This window comes from Colias croceus, chromosome 3, assembly GCF_905220415.1.
Source record: "Colias croceus chromosome 3, ilColCroc2.1".
NCBI lineage: Eukaryota > Metazoa > Arthropoda > Insecta > Lepidoptera > Pieridae > Colias > Colias croceus.
This window is the reverse complement of record NC_059539.1, coordinates 6447533-6465111: the sequence shown is the minus strand read 5'-3', so window position 1 is coordinate 6465111 and position 17579 is coordinate 6447533. Positions and strand designations below refer to the sequence as shown.

At 32.4% G+C, this 17579-nt stretch overlaps 1 protein-coding gene across 1 annotated transcript; it reads right to left on the bottom strand.

Annotated features, from left to right (window-relative positions):
* Nucleotides 1-67: 67 nt before the first annotated feature.
* Nucleotides 68-15611, bottom strand: LOC123706329 (homocysteine S-methyltransferase-like). Its single transcript, XM_045655535.1, has 7 exons — nucleotides 15348-15611; nucleotides 7947-8145; nucleotides 5469-5639; nucleotides 5034-5134; nucleotides 1467-1628; nucleotides 677-891; nucleotides 68-428 (listed from the first exon to the last, which is right to left on the bottom strand). The coding sequence occupies exons 2-7, from the start codon at nucleotides 8125-8127 to the stop codon at nucleotides 224-226; spliced, it is 1035 nt and encodes a 344-aa protein (XP_045511491.1). The 5' UTR covers nucleotides 8128-8145; nucleotides 15348-15611; the 3' UTR covers nucleotides 68-223.
* Nucleotides 15612-17579: the final 1968 nt, after the last annotated feature.

The window sequence follows — 17579 nt, the reverse complement described above, 5'->3', positions numbered from 1 at the left end:
ACACAGGCACTTATCAGTATGTTTTAAGAATTTATGTGGGTAGTCAGAAGAAAATGAAATGCCATACTTAACTTTAAATTAAACATTTAATGACTTTAAATACACAATATAAAATTCATACCATCGCGTTTTGCTTACAATATTTTACGGAACCACGAACAGAGGTATCTCAACTTAATGTAACAATGCAACTTAATGTATATTTATGACTATAAGAGATCATTTAGTTAGCGCTTTGGTTTTTCCGTACTTCGTCTTGGTATTTATGCTGGAAGCGCCAGCGGTCGCGCCAGCAGTGTACTTGATTACGTATTCTGGAGACATCTGCAGCGTAGGTCCGACAGCAGCCGCCCACGTACCGAACTCCTAGATCCAGCCATTCTTGTATATACACCTCCACTGGCTCACATTTATCTCTATCAATCCAGCTGAAAAAAAAGAAATCATTCAATTTCTGGAACTACATAATTGTCCTGAATCAATGTTATTATTTGTGATGGAACCTGTAAAGAAAATTATTTTACGGACAACAAATGAACCTTTGTCAACAAAGTGCTTTAATATTTAATACAAGAGATAAGTAGGTACTAGAGATAAAAAAGAAAATGTTACTTTTTCTCGTTTCAATATAAATCTATTGTGAGAAAATTCGTGGAATATTAATAATTTACTTTACCCAATTTTAGGATTGTAGGTTTCACCGGAGTTCGGATAAACGATTAATGGTATAGGATCTTGTGCCCGATCGTCGTTAATTCCTTTTAACAAATTAGAAACCAATGAAGGAGCACAACAGTTTACGCCGATCGCTACGAGTTGTTCAGGATTCAGACTCCAACATTTCTTTGCGACTTTCTGAAAACTCTCGCCGTGGGCGATACTTTGATTGTCCTGAAAATTAAAAATGGTTCATTTAAATATCTCGGTGAAGTTCGTATTTAAAGAAGTAATCTTATTGACCTTTGACATAATATTATGTTAGTCATCGATAATACGGGTCAGAGTGTCGAGATATGTCGGTACATAATTTATCAGAACACTGTATTTAGTTACAATATCATTATTCAAAGGAATCAAAGTTCAATTTCTTTTTTATTTATTTAGTATAAAACTCATCATTAAAACGAAACGATTGATATAAAAGTTAATGATGTACCTCACCGTTTATTATGTCGGAAATAAACGCTGTAATAGTTATTTAAATACCTCCGCCGGGACAAGTTTTACGAGCTGAGAATATTTCAATTTGAGACGATCTACGAAGGTTCTCACATTATATTAGTAGATAAAGTTAATCTGTCGATTAAATCGGTTTTGGTAATTTAGATTTATGAATACACGAACCTCATAGGCTAGCTAATAAATAATTTTAAAGAATCTTATATATATCGGGTTTTATATGAGTGTTTGTCAAAAATAGAATACAGGTACCTCTCATATAATATATAAATGATTATGTTACACACCTTACAGCTAAATGCAATCCACGCTTTAATGCCAGGAAATTCCCGCAACAGGTCGCAGAGCATTTCAGCCTCTTCTTGACACGGAATTGTTTCAAGCGCCAATAAATCCACTCCACCTTCAACGAGAGCCTGGATACGCGGCCGGTGCCATTCACGCATAGTCTACAAAATAAACAAAAATATTCACAACCTTGATCATGACTATTAATGAACCCCAAATATTGTTTACATGAACCAACGCTATACAAAGCGAACGATTTTACATAGTCAAAAGGTGTATTCAAGAATCGCTTTTTTGTGTATTCATACTATATTGACACAGATGCGATATTATTGAAAATCACGTTAATAGCTTGCTTCATACTTTTGTTTAACTATTTTAGTCTCTCGATTAATTTGGACAAAAAAATTTGAAACTAGGTAGTTACCAAAAAAACTAAATGTGTATAAAAAATATTTTGTGAAAAATTCATATGACTAAGGCCTTGCCTGTAGGCTGTTTATACTCCAATATACCTTTATACTTATTTGATTTTTGAAGTAAGTACATACATTTTTACGTCCATTTGACCTAAATTGAATGAATTCGTATTGTGAGGTGTACGCTCGATCGATTACATGTGGTCCCTTCCGTTCTGACGCATGAATTTTTTCAACTTTTTACGCAAAATATTGTACAACCTTTGATGGTGTTGAAATCATAATACACAACATCTATAGCCGAAGGTAGTCGTCGTATAGGTACATTATTTATACGTTTATACTTGATATACAACTAAGTTGGTATATCATTTTATAGTAGGTAGGTATATAACGTAACTACGTAAATACTAATGAGTCTGAAATAAACTTTGAATTTGTCAACTTTGTTTAAAAAAATTTAATAGAAATAAACAAATTCCAAATCGTATATGGTTTTATAATACATAACCAATGTGCTAATTGTAAATAAAGGATTACAAGCAAATTCTTAGCAAGCATTTTGCTGCTTCACGTTTGCTCCTGATATTCCATTTGTTCTTGTCTCCATTAATTAACTGTCCACCCCAGTCAAATACCGTTGGTTCCGAAAAAAAAGACGAGAAATGGAAAGAGAGTTTTTCATATTGCCGATGTAAATTTTAATTTGCCGGCAACTTTACGACCCTCTTTACGATTTAGCCAACGCTTTCAACTTTTACTTCGCCGTTAGTATTCATGGAGCGCTGAGTCCGTTCAAATAATATAAATTACCCAACAAACCTTGTGTTATTATGTTCAATGGTATCGAATATTGACCAGCACGCATACGGTGCTAATGTACATATTGTGATATGATTGTTAATGCCCTTGTTTACTCGAACCGGCATAAGAGTTGTGATAGGCTGATAGGTATAGCAAACTTGTGCACATAAAACATTCATTTTAAGATAAATGTACATTAATGAGACAAGTAAACAAATGTTATTAAAATGCAATGGTGATTATAATAATTATAGGACACTTTAGTTATGTACCTATACTGATAATTATGAATTAAATGGCTTTTTAATAATATAAACGAGGCGGAGCTTTATAGGCTTATCTGAACTGTATTAAACCTTCATTTATTTTTTCAATTAGCAAACATTGGGTGGATTCGTTTACAGATTAAGTTGTAGAGTTAGGTACTTAGAGCTCATTTTGAACGGGTATCTTTTTATATTAGATATTCATACTACATTTTACAAACTGAAACTAAGAAATATAATTATTTTGCTTTTCCAGTAACACATGACATAGTTAAGAGTGCAAATCTTTTTAAACCATTGAGCCCCGAGCGGCCCGATCGGTCCACGACACAATAGATTTTCTATTGTGTCTGTGATTCCGTGGCCTGAGTTATTAATTTAATACAATACAACGACCAGGCTGTTCGAACAATATATAGATATTGTTCGAACACATGCGCTAATCCTATAAACGCTTAGATAATTTTAATTCATTCAGTAATTAAAATCACGTTTGATAATAACTATTTCTACGTAGAAATGGATTGCCTGGTATATATACGGCCAATAAAACTCCCATTAGCTATGCCTTCTCATTTAAAAGTAATTACTCGTACCTACCAAAACCTTGGATTAACGAATACAAAAATTACCCCCTTTAGTAGATAGATACCTTATTGATCAATAATACGTTTTTATTTTATATTCTAAATCCAAGGCCTGGGTACGAAATCTATTTCAAAGCTGTACCTAATTAAATTTCAAAATGTAACATAAGAAACTTCATATGAATCTATTTTATCGTCTAAAATGTTTAAAATACCGCGTACATTTAATTTATCTTTTTAACAGCCTTCATCGAGGCTACCGCCACAAGGTAAAGGTTCAAATGTTCCTTGGGGAAAACAGACGTTGCCTTAAAAAGGTCTTGTTTCCTTCATACATTTTCAGAAACTGTTTTTTTAACTGTATCTCTGATTTATTTCTAGAAATATGGAACAGAAATATATTTTACTAGAATACGCTTATTTAAAGAAATCTGCTGTATAGGTACGTTTCCCACGTTTAAAGAAAATGAGATTGTAGGGTAGAATGAGCAAAGGAAAGAATTTAGGCCTCAGCTTGACACACTTGCCGATAAAACAAAATCGAACTTTTTGCTTTACATTGTTCTTATTCAACACTCTTCTCTGCTGACTAGTGCTGAAATTATATACTAACATATTATAGTAATAATTGTCAATGATATATGTAAAATAATTTATGATCTATTTTTTCTGCGCTTCCAGCTTATAGGTATTTTTGTGAATAAATAAGATGAACTTACATAAACTCAATTAAAATTAACATACTACTCTGTATAAAGTAAAGTATTAGATAAAAATTCAATTAGATAAAAATAGATAAACTGTAAGAGATTTAGTTTGGAAATGTAAAACTTGAAATGTAGGTAATAAATAAAAAACAGCTAGCAAAATGTTCCTAACCGCCAACATACCTATAGGTACCTACGCCAAGTACAACCGTACTTAAATATGATTTGAGAACTGTATGCACATACTAGATTAAAATTAAAAGATATGATTCAATGTTTTTACAAACGACCATGTAGGTACTTTTTAAGTAATTCTAGGTCAATCGATCGCGGTGGCTAAAAGCATAAGGCACATTTGAAATAGAAATAGGCAAAGACCTGATTAGCATCGAGGTTATTGGGATGATGCTTTTATTTGTTGCGGGTCTATTTTGGCGACATTTATTCTACAGAGACAGCTCTCATACCTAAATTAATGATTTAAAAATGCAACCTCTTCCTCAGAGCATTATGGCAGATGACTACATTTTAAGTACGTACCTAGTTAATAAGAAATATTATTGTCAATCTAAAATAAGACATGGGAATCGGAAAATATCCCATGGAACGAAAAATCCTTAATTTTAAAATGTGCGGCGGCGCCGGCGTAACTATCTATAAATACTCAATACCTACCTGTCTTATTAATCTGGAACGTAGTCGCAGTCGCACAGCGCATAATATCTAATAGATCACACGTGTTTCTATAATAAGTTTATAAGGATAAGAATAAGCTATTATTACCTGTACGGGTGTCGTGTCCGCATAACTGCCGTCGTATTCAGATCCATCGTGGAGATGAGCACCGTACGGTCCTACGGATCCCACCACTAACGGAGAGTGATCTAAAGAAACATATGGGGTGATAACTCATCATTACATACACATTATAACTTGCAGTAACTTAGAAACCGCAACTACGGTATGACAATATCATAACAAATACTTTGAACCCGCGCAAAGTGTAATTAATGCGTGCTAGCACCCGTCCCTTGTGGGACTACGAACCCGAGCTTTGTTCGTAAAATGTAAACATTCTTGAAATTTTCATGAGAAGATTTATTAATACTTTTTTCGCTCCGCATAAATATATATAACTCATGTTGGGCGGTTCTTACATTTTCATTGTTTCGTAAAAGTATAATTTCATTCAAATTTATAATAAAACACATAAATTACCAGTTTGTATGTAATCTTCATATTCTTCTAGATATAAATCTCTCGCTTTTTTTGCTAATTGTACAGCACGCTTGATTAATTCATATCCCAGCTCAGGCGTGACTCCCAGATGTTCCACAAAGCCGTCGACTGAAGCCTGATATGTATTTGTGATAATCAAATGAGCCCCAGCTGCAATTACAATAATATACTAAAATCAATTAGGATTGCATTTAGCCATAAATTATGGAAGTGATTAAGCTTCTCGGTAATAGTTAATAATATGATGCTCAACAATAGTATTCCAATTTATTCGCAAATGTATGTAACAATTTATGAACCATAAATTGTAGCGTTTCTAGAATTCGACACATTTACTTCGAGGGTAAATATTAAGAAACTAACACCATAAATATTGTTTGTATTTCGGTTCTACGTCGCTTCGGTACTATTATTAACGAAGTACAGGGTGTGGCTAAGAGACTGTAAACAATTAATGTTATTAAAACTTAGTAATGCAATACGATCCCGAGAGCTCAGTAAGAAACTTACTCAACATAAGCAATACTTGTTAGGTTGAAGAAATTAATTATGTAATAAATAGACGCTGCTCGAATGGAAACGTATTAAAGAGACAAGGTGATTAATGGCAATAGCGTCTTGTATCCGGAGCAAAGTGGTAACCATGCTTCACTCCTAGATATAAGATACGTATTATAATATCTTTACATTGAACTGCGGTCAAATGAAAGTTTATTATTGAGTGTTCTATTTTCAGTATAAATGAACAGGCAGGTTTATATCGCATATAAATAATCGTATGATCCAAATTCTACATTTGTCAAGATACTGTGAAAACTAAGGGTTTATAAAAAATGTTTCAACAGCAATATTTAAATGTTGCCTATTTTACATATCAGGAGGGCGGTAAAGCAAGGCAGTAGGTTTTTTGCCTCCTGGGAGTTATTTGCTTGTAGTCACTTTTCAGTTTCTCCCTATGAAAAGAAACGGTCCGTTTTGTGGTGAAGAAAGGCGCTTTCAGAGGACGATGACATGAGACGAGGTCGTACTTGCGCCGACAGATGCAAGGAAATGACATGCTAAAAGCGACCTAAAGTATAATTTGTCAAACACGCGTGTAAACGATGTATTTTAATATCGTAATATAGCCCCAATTCTGCAAATTATCTGTGACGTACATTTGATTGTGTCTAGAAATTAATTCCCCGTGAATCTTTGTTACGAAGAGCGACGCAATTACTTCGCACCTCCCTTCTACGGAGAACTTATTGAATTTAGGAAGGTATATATATGTATAGGTAGGCGTCTAATACCTACGTGAGCTTCGAGATATTAAACCTAGATAGTGACTTTATGTTCCAAACTGGAATTGGGAAAATAATTAAACAAGACGTAGATTACAATTAAATGTGTCGATTAAGACAAAGGTATTAAAAACATTGTTATATACCTCTATAACCTGTTTGTAACAACAATTCTACTAAATATATAAGTAAGTGGAAACAATGATTAATGCATCATTAGGTATAAGGTAGGAAGGTGGGAGGGGGGTTTTGATACTCGTATCGTAACAATTTTCGCAGTCAAACCCTCGATGTGCAAATTTTTCTCAGAAAAATCTAGTACGTTATCATTTAAAACACTTTAAAAGCTAATTATTTATTTAAAACTTCAACATCTGTTCTAGATTTTACTGCCAAGAATTTAATTAAATTCTCCATATTTTGTAGTTTTTATTTTCACTGATGTTATCAAACTTTTGTTACCAGCGTATGAAACTATTTATATTTGGTGTTACAGTAGCATCTTGGTTTATACTTTATAACATCGACAAACTTTATTTATTAATTAAATTCAACACGGCTCTCAAACAAAATAAAAAGCGACATTCTGGAGAGGAAAGCGTTAGTTTGTTTCAGTTTTTTAGAGTTTCCTGATACTTCTAACTATATTTCACGGAAACATCACATAGGGCTTTCAGATAGGTATGTGTAAATAAAACAGCATAAATTCACTGTACGGTGAATTGCATTTTTTTATTCTTTGTATTCAGAGTGGAGATTTATTCGTAAAACAATAATTATCAAATATTTTCATGTTTCATGTTTTTTTTTTTAATTATTTATACGGATTAATTTTAAACAGTTGCCGTTATTGTTCATAGAAAATTAAAAGAATTAGTAAAAACGGGAAACAAAAAGAAACAGCGATGGAAATAATGTTTAGGTAAGTACCTACCTAATACAATTAGTAAAAAACTATTATTAGACAACAATATAATAATTGAAATTAATATTTCATTTTGGCTTCTCTATAAATATGAAGGTATCAATCAAAGACCACACGTCTTGTTGAAAATAAGCCCGCATCTTTCGCTTCACTGCAGCGGTCAGTATTAAGCAAACTTAACAGTAGTTCTTAATATTAAGTTAAAACATGTATGTAATGAATACTATACATATACGTATTTCCACCTACCTCGAAGAAAATCAAGATGAGCGTTAACCACTTCATCAGGGTGTGTGTGCAGGAATCGGGCGCTCCACAGGGGGTCGCCATCTATTACATGGCCCACATGACATGATAACTGAGTAGAAAAACCACCATCTAGTACTACAATACGTGGAGGCTCCGAACCCTCCTCACTAATTGGTGTCATATTTGCAGACCTGAGTATCTGTAAGAAAATATAACTAATGAGCTGCTTGTAAAGCAAAGCTATTTCACCTAAATGCACACAGAGCGCAATCTCGTACCAAAATATACATTATGTTAAGCCCTTCTATCTATATGAAGACATTTTCCCTCGCAAAGATTTTTTGAACTCCCAAAGGAGATCCTTACCCCCTCGCGTTCATGCGTAAAAGTAGTAGATATGATAAAAATTTCAAGTTGTTTTATCTTCCGCCATAATATTATTTCATGTGGCTAAACAGTCTATTTTCATATTTGCATGTTATCTAAATTTGAATTGATCAGTAGGTATGTGTTAATAATTTATTCATCCCTATTTTTAAACTGATTTATTGCATTCATTTTTAATAGAAATCTGCAGTACCTAACGAGCATTTAAAATCTAACCAAGATTTGCCAACCAATTAAATATAGCGTAGGTACATGTGAAAGCACGCAAAATTTATGGTTTTTAATTTAATAATTTACGTCGGCACTTGCATGTTAAACTGACGAACAAGCTGCTTAAACTTACTTTAGTACTTATTAAGAGTCTCACGAGAGTCGTAGAATTTTTCATCATTTTCGCAAGTACGACGTCGAGCAAAAGAATCGCAATTACACGTGTAGCGCAAAATAAATTAAACGTTAAAATATCTTTCTTATTTAGTAGAAAAAATTGTTCTCGTGTTTTCTTGAATGTCGGTACCGTTTTCACGATATTAGCAAAGTGCGAGTTGGAATAGAGGCAGTTTCTCATTTTATATGGATTTTTAAATATTTTTTTTTCATAGTTAACATTATACGGTAGACATTTAGATTTATAAGATCTCTATACATACCCACACTTATGCTTCTTGTAAATTACATTAAAAAAATATATCGTACTTAGGTATTTGTTAAAATTGCATTAGAAATATAGAATAGAAAAGATAGAGATACCTACAAATTGAATAATTTAAAAAAGTGATCTGGATTAAGACCACTACTACTATCGAAGTAAACAAAATGTAAGTACAAAGTAAACTCTTTTTACTATAACGTAGTAGTATTTATTATCATTACATAAAATAACACTTCGAAATTTAAGGTCCGTCAAAATGGATGTTTCATTATTGCTATTGAAATCTGTCAAAAGGGGTCACGCCTGCTGACGTTTGGCTTCTAAAGTGAGGGAAATATTGATACGTAAACAGCTGGGAGCACCTAAGCTATAAATCATAGATTTTTAATTACGAAGTTTTTTATTGGTATACATGCAACGTATGAAATACCTACCGTGAAAGCACAAAATATGAATGTGTAAATGGACTGGCATTTATAATTGGAAAAAATGCGAATTTATCAAAAACTAATTTATGTATTACGAAGGGCTTATGAATGCTTTCAGAAATGAATACTGTGATCGTTATAATGTTTATTAAATGTATCGCCAAGGTAAGCTATATAATTGACATTTGGGATATGTTCCTACCAACTTATTTAATTACTCGTAAAATTACTTGATTGTTTTTGTGTTACAAACTGACAAACTGTAAATGTTATTTAGGGTCCTTCGTCTGTAAATGTTTTATTATTTTTATCGCTTTCCCTAAGAAATTGCAATTGTAAATTTTCAAAAAAAGTTAGAATGTCAAAAACTTATTTCTGAAACTACTAAATTAAGTTTGGGCTAGGTAATGGATATTTTTTTTACTCCAAAAAAAACTATATTCGCCCCTTTAAAATTATTACACCTCAAGTCACCCATTATATTGATTACAATAATTATGCTTAGATGTTTTGCATTTCTTTAACTATTAACTAGGTATAGGTAAGGTAAGAGTTGACCATACTTTGTCCAAGCCATTTAAATTTGAAAAGGGAGTGAGGCAGGGATGCATTCTTTCACCCATTTTATTTAACATTTATGGTGAATACATCATGAGAAGAGTTTGTGAAGATTGGGATGGTGGAGTTAATATCGGCGGCACCAAAATCACCAATCTGCGTTATGCTGATGACACCACGCTTATAGCAAATGATAAAGTCGAAATGGCTTCATTCCTAGACAGATTGGAAAGCATCAGCAATGAATTGGGGCTAACTATCAACAAAGCAAAGACCAAACTAATGGTTGTCGATCGCACAAACAAGATGGATGCGACAAACACGACCAACTTGGATACCGTTGATAGTTTTGTCTACTTAGGCTCCATTATTACTAACAATGGCTCATGTGAACCCGATATCCGAAGAAGAACAGGAATCGCCAAAAATGCAATGTCTCAACTGCACAGAGTGTGGGCAGATAGAAATATTTCTCTTATAACCAAACGGAAACTTGTCAATTCTTTAATCTTCTCCATCTTTCTATATGGCTCCGAAACCTGGACATTGCGCAAGGCAGACTACTCTCGGATAAATGCTTTTGAAATGTGGTGTTGGCGACGCATGCTTCGCATCCCATGGACGGCACGTAGAACGAATAAATCAATTCTCAAGGAGCTTGGCATTACCAAAAGACTGTCCTCCACATGCTTGCGACGAATTTTAGAATTCTTCGGTCATATTGCAAGGAAGAGGGGAGACAACCTGGAGAAAGTCCTTCTAACTGGCAGGGTAGAAGGAAAAAGGCCCCGAGGCCGCAGCCCAATGCGCTGGTCAGACCAAATTAAAACGACCGTAGAAACTAGCGTACCTGAAGCTATCCACATCGCAGAAGATCGAGACAAATGGCGTAAAATAACTAGGAAATCACAATTCCAAAATGATCACGACCCTCAGCAGTGAGGATTTCGACTTAAGGAGGAGGAGGAGGAGGTATAGGTAGGTAGATACTAACTTAAGATTTTCTGTTTGATCATACATCATGCTCATCAGGCGTCAAGATTGAGTTGAAAACAAGTTGAAAAAAATAATGTTATATGGAGTGCTTAGACAAAAGTAATGACGGGTCGAAGTACCTACTTCTGTATATAAAAATGATTTTTATATAGGTACATATTATATTGTGGAAGGTCATTAGCGACGCGTGCGACTGTCACACGTGTATATCCTCGAATCTGCGCAGTTCATATTATGATAAATCATATTATACCACATTATGTTTATCATAGAACAATTGTTACACGAACTTCCATAAATGCTAGTATAATGTCAGGAGATTAAATATTTTACAATTTTCTAAAATAATATTCTGCAATACCAAATCATAGCTATATTATGCATATTTTGTTTCACATACCTACGTACAGTACTCCCAAACTGATAATGCGCATAGAAAAATTCGTCACTGTTCGGCAACTGTCATATTCCCCGAGCCTCCGAAGACGATATGTATATAGAGTGGTTAAATGTATTTTCTTCATGCATAGTTTATTAGAATAATGAGTTTTATTGTGATTTTATGGTAAAAGAGATAAGTAACGAAATTTGTTTCGATAATTCAATGTAAGTTAATTGCGAGGATAAGCCACACGATTCCGAATATATATTTGATGTATTGATTTACTTGGAAAATTCTATAATTAGAACTATTAAAGTGTCTCACTAAAGCTGGCGTAATGATGGATGTATGCAAGGTTAAAATAAGACAAAGTTTATATTTAAAAAAATGATTTTCAAATACTGGTTTACATTTAAATTTTAGAAATCTAATCATTAAAATCTCAGTCCAAGGGATTTACAGAATCAGGGATTATCTCTATTTCTGATATCGTAGAATAAACAGAACGTTCATTATGCTCTTATTAATTTTCACTTTCCCCTTCATGATTTTATCGGAAAATTCAACTTTGAAACAAAACTTAGAAGGGTATAACGTAACAGCAGCTCTATATAATTCCATACAGAGATAATACGTGCGGTCACCACCAATATATAAAGACGACTGACGGATTTTTGAATTTTTTGACTGACAGGCTACCGTCACCTATCGCCCGAATTATTTTCGATTGTGTATGACTCTGAATTGAATCCTATTTCTTTCGGACAAGGTGCAAGATGCAAGTGCATTGTTCAGGGCACTTACAATTCAATGATTCGGGGTGATTCGGGTGTTTCTGGAAATACGATAATTATAGCGAAGATCTGCATGCTCATTATTAATTTTGGAGTACTGTACTTGTACCTACGTATACTGAACTATAAAGTGTCTAGGATTTTATTATTTTATGGAATATAGTGATGAATCCTACCTACCTAAGTAGGATAGATTAATTAAATATTTAAATGCATGAGCTACATCTAAGTATATTGTGAACATTTTTTAACGAACTACGGCCACTCGTATAGTACCTAATAACTTTATAATAAATGCTTTGATCCTTTCTTTCATGCATCAAAATATAAAATTTTAAAGTTCATAACAGTTGAAATATGCAAATAGTACGAAACTTGTAATAGTAAAGAATGTCTATTCTTCCCATTCCGAAACAAATGAGAACAACTTTTCACAGATATTTTACGACCTTACCCGCCACCGCCTGTACCTACATTATAATTAATAACTACGGCCTTTGTCATGCGAAGCGCACCCTCCATCTTCCGTTCCGTTTCTGAACCCTAATGATACTGATCGCATTATTCTGAGCGAAGAAACGCGAATTCATTTCATGTGACTAATTAACGAATGTAACAGCTCCGAACAACCTTTGGCAGCTAGATCAAAACAGCTCCATTTTGTTTTGTTCATTTGATATAGAAACCGTACAAAAGCTTATATTGTTGTATGTACAATATTGAAATATAACGAATACTATTTATAAGTTTTTTTCTATAAATAAGAGTGGGCAACCGAGCCGTAGCTTCACCTCACATGGCAAGCGATCAAACCGCCCATGAAACTTTACAGAGGTAGAGAAACTGAGAATACGATGCCTGCTTTACAAGCAAGTTAAAACTTTTACAAATAAGTTAAAGTAAACATGAAAAAATATTAATTTCCTTTTAGTTCGGCAGAGGACTACAAAAACAAACACAAAAAAGTTTGCAAAATTGTATGTCGCTCGTCGAAAATCGAAATATATTAATATTTATTTGCCGATTCTAATTAAACAAAAAATTTAGTTAACTGCGTCTAAGCAATTTATAACGCAAATAACATTCGCAATACCTACTCGAATTATTTATGTGTACCACGTGCACTGTAACTATAGTCGCTGAGTATAAGGAATAAATAAAAAAGTTACGCTATAGAACTTTATTTAAAATTCAATTGGAAAAAATTTATTCCAATACGCTTTACGCTTACCATTACGTAGTAACGCTATTTCCATGGACAGTAACAAACTATCATATTACATTAATTGATATCAAATAAAACGACAAACTCGTTACTGCGAGTTCATTGTCATCACTATCTGACTTATATTGGTAATTATAGTACAGTAAGAGCGTGTATGGAAATGATCTGGAAAATGATGAAATATACAATGATATTGCTCTATCATCTTCTTTTATACCAATATCGATTTATTTACGAAACAATTTTAATGCATAATCTATACTATATGGCAATTTAATAGTTCTTGGCGAAAGTATATCTACTATACTTTCGCCAAGAACTATTAAATTGCCACCAAGTGTGTCTCATAAATTGTTTTCAAATTATATATTTTCATCGTGAAATTATATTACGAGAGTGACAAAAATGTTAAGAACGCTGTAATTGAACATAAATCAAACAGGCGAAAAACTTGGAAGCTTAATATTGAAATGGTAGAGACTTTTAAGCAGAAGAAATATTGTTTCGCTGACAACAATATTTTAAGCGCTCAGTAACCACCTGAGCCTATGAAGCACAAACTTTTGCAATAGGTAGGTAATCAAAATATTTTAGTATCAAATACACAAACTACAATGATCACTATCACCATCTCAGCAGTATATAGTGGGTTATTTCTATTTGTTATCTTAGAAAAAGGATATAACTAGTGTGATAGAGTCACAGAATAAATAGCTACTTAGGAGTGAAAAAGCATAAGAGTTGTAAACGTTCTTTAAAATTAATTATAATGTAATAAATTGTATACTTTTTAGATTATAGCTGCAGTTCAAATTAAAAAAAATTAATAAAACTAAACTCGAATAATGAGTTATAGGTAACTTCTATACAATTGTGTCTTTAATAAATCAATGAAAATAATGATGAATTCACGCTAGGAGAATTTATACCCCTGCAATGCTCTGACTCTGATCAGTCATTAGGTACTTACATAAAAATATTAAAAATAAATGAACGAGTAAACATGCGTGAGTCAAATATTTATTTAATTGCGTACTAAAAAAAGCTGAAACGTATTTTTATTGCCGCTAATTGACAATGACACTGTGATATTGGAATCGTGCCAAAAAACGAGGTTATGGGTTCAAATACATAACCAAAAAAGTTGGGAACTTTAAAATACGTAATAACTATATGCTTGTAAATGTCCAAAAATAGTTACGACTACCTATAAATTTTTATCCATAAATTGTATCAATAAAAGTACAAGGATCGTAATTGTATAAAAATGTGACTGACCCATTGCATTATAAATTATAGTATAATTTGGTACTTTTCATAAAATGGCTATGATATATTATATTGTAATTTTAAGTTATTATATTGGGCTACGGCTAGATTTTAAGTAGGCTCCTAGGCTATACGAATTTATTAGCTTATGTATGAATTTATTTATTTTCAAATACCTAATTGAAACATCCCACTTAAATTGACATCTAGGTAACAACACAAACATTTACTTTAATATTATGATCATGAATAAAAAATACCTATACGGGACCTTTTATGTATTTTGGAGAACTCACAGCACTAGCAGTAGGTACCTACCTATCTAATGGGTGTAAAGTTACAACACAAACAAAGGCACTTCCTTCCCATATATTTATAAGAAAGTATTTGACAATTATTTATTAAATATATATATTTAGTAGGTAATATAGTATGTGCTTGAATACAATTAATATAAGTCAATAAACTATCTAATTTTATATACCTACTACTATTATTTCGAATTAACTATTAAAAAATATAATTACCTACAATATCCTTAATATGTTACGTCTAGTTTGCAATTTTCCATCATTAAATTTTATTATTATTTTTTGTATTCTATACAATGTTACATGCGTGGGCGGTGAAGGTCATCTATCTCAACAATACACACAAGTTTTAATAAAAAATATGTAATAATACACGGAAATAAAGAACAAATAACTTACATTATAGGATAGGAGACCGATTGGAATTCTTATAAAAAATAATGCTTCTTAAAAGTTTAGTATCATGATAATATGCAACAGGCACAAAAAACACGCGTATCGCACGTTGTCAGTACAACAACACCACACTAACACTGAGATTAAACGTCCACTCTCGGATAAAATAATTGTTATCGTTGTTTTCACATTCCCCCTGTTTACAGTATCATTACTTAATCGTTTATTTGTCTATAATTTGTGAGTCCAGCTCGCTTACACAAGACAAACCGACTGAATATAGCGCGTTGATGTGAAACACGTGCGGCATATTAATGAATTTATTGTCATACTTTGAAATATTTCCAGCAGTGTTAAAAATTTTAAACCTGTTATGGTACACAACTAAACTTGAATCAAGCAATTTCTGGTACAGTCACGGCTTATAAAAATAAAGTGATGATGGATTACTGATTTTTTTTATGATAAATAGTAATTGTATGTAGTATGTAGTTGGATCTCTTTTTATTTAATTTAAATTTTATATTTAACATGTGGGAATGAGTTATGATTGAGTTTATTATTCTTGTATTTTAGTTCAACCGAGCAAGATATAGCTACGGGTAATAATAGATTTATCAGTTTGGAGCAATGTACTCGTGAACATTCACAAAATGCTACCCAGTGTAACAACAGCAATAATGTACACAAGATAACGACTTCAACCGAACTAGGTATTACAATAAAAATAATAATAACATCTTATTATTAGAATGTAAATGTTATCAAGTCCATTATTATCCATTTTTAAATTCATTGTAATTGAAATTTAATAAGCATTATTTTTATGGAACATTCCTATTAAATCGCAATGCCTAAAAATGTTTTATAGATATTTTAATTTCTATGCAATAAAAAATATTTAGCTCGTCGCCGAAGCGTTGAAATAGAATAACCAATGGACAAGAAAACTGAGTAAACAGTGGAATTTTCCTTCAGTTCAGTTCAGGGAGGGAATGGAGTTGTTAAATTAACTTCCTTGGTTGTATTTTTTATACTCTTTTGTTCTGATTTTCAAATATAAACGTCATAATCTAAAAATTTTCTATGATTTATTAATAATTACCTAAGTAGATTCTACTACATACGATTGATATAAATAAATGTCAGTGAGAGTTTAACCTTTTAGCTCTACGAGAGAAGTTTAAATATAGAGGTCTAAATATAAATTGAAAAGCAGGTGCAAATTACGACGTTAATGTTATTTACAAGGAAATGCATTCATATAGGTCATAAAATTATGTCTGTAAAATATAGATACTTATTGCTCGTAGCAGTATTTAGAATGTATAGCAAAACAAAAATAAAAACGCCATCATTATTAGTGATAAAGAAAATCTAGATTTCATTCAAAGTAATGTAATGTGTCGGTAATAATATTAAACGCATTTCTATTTAAGTTGCTATCGGTCATTCACTGGTGCTACTCCAAACGTAATGTTCGTTTCAAAAACCTCGTTTCGAATAGTAGAGTTGTAATAATAACAGCTTGGCACGTTCTCAACAATCACATATTTTGAGCATCCCACGTCCTGCCACCTCGATATGTTCTATTATAGCGTTGCCATTCCTCGACCAATTTTTAATTTTAATACAATAATTTTCATTGATTTTTGTCTTAACTTTTTTACATGACTCAACTCTTGTTGCTGATGTTTTCTACAGACTGTTTTAAGGTGTGCTGTTAGTGCTTTATTTCAACATTTTATGTTTAACGACGACACCTTTGCCTTTGTAGTAATCAAGTGTTTAAAGCTTTAGGTAAATCGTTCTAGATAGGTTCCTGGAAATATTCATTATCATTAACAAAACGCTACACAAAGTAAGTCTAGGCTAACGAGCATAAGTTAATCATTTCAAGTTACATTTTAATGTCAATAACATTAACTAACAAATAGTATACTGTATAGGTACATAATATAAATCCAAGTTATCAGGCATAGTAAATATTCAAAACTATATTATCATAATCTATTGTTACAGCCAAAAATAATTAAACCACATTTGAACTTAATCGTCGTAATGACAGTCATATTATTATTTATCACATTCAACAAAGAGTGTGGAATATGTAGAATGTAGGATAGATTGTATAGTAGTTATATTTCCAGGACAGAAATCACAATAGCTGTCTCATGCAAGTCAATTACGTCTATCTGCCGCCTGGTTAGCTATCTCGCAGAACTTACAGTACAA

Excerpts from the sequence above, each read along its gene's own strand:
- LOC123706329 (XM_045655535.1), bottom strand. The coding sequence starts at position 8,127 with ATGACACCAATTAGTGAGGAGGGTTCGGAGCCTCCACGTATTGTAGTA. Across the intron at positions 1,629-5,033 it reads CGGACACGACACCCGTACAG|ACTATGCGTGAATGGCACCG; the intron begins GTAATAATAGCT and ends TTTATTTTGTAG. Across the intron at positions 429-676 it reads ACCTACAATCCTAAAATTGG|CTGGATTGATAGAGATAAAT; the intron begins GTAAAGTAAATT and ends CTTTTTTTTCAG.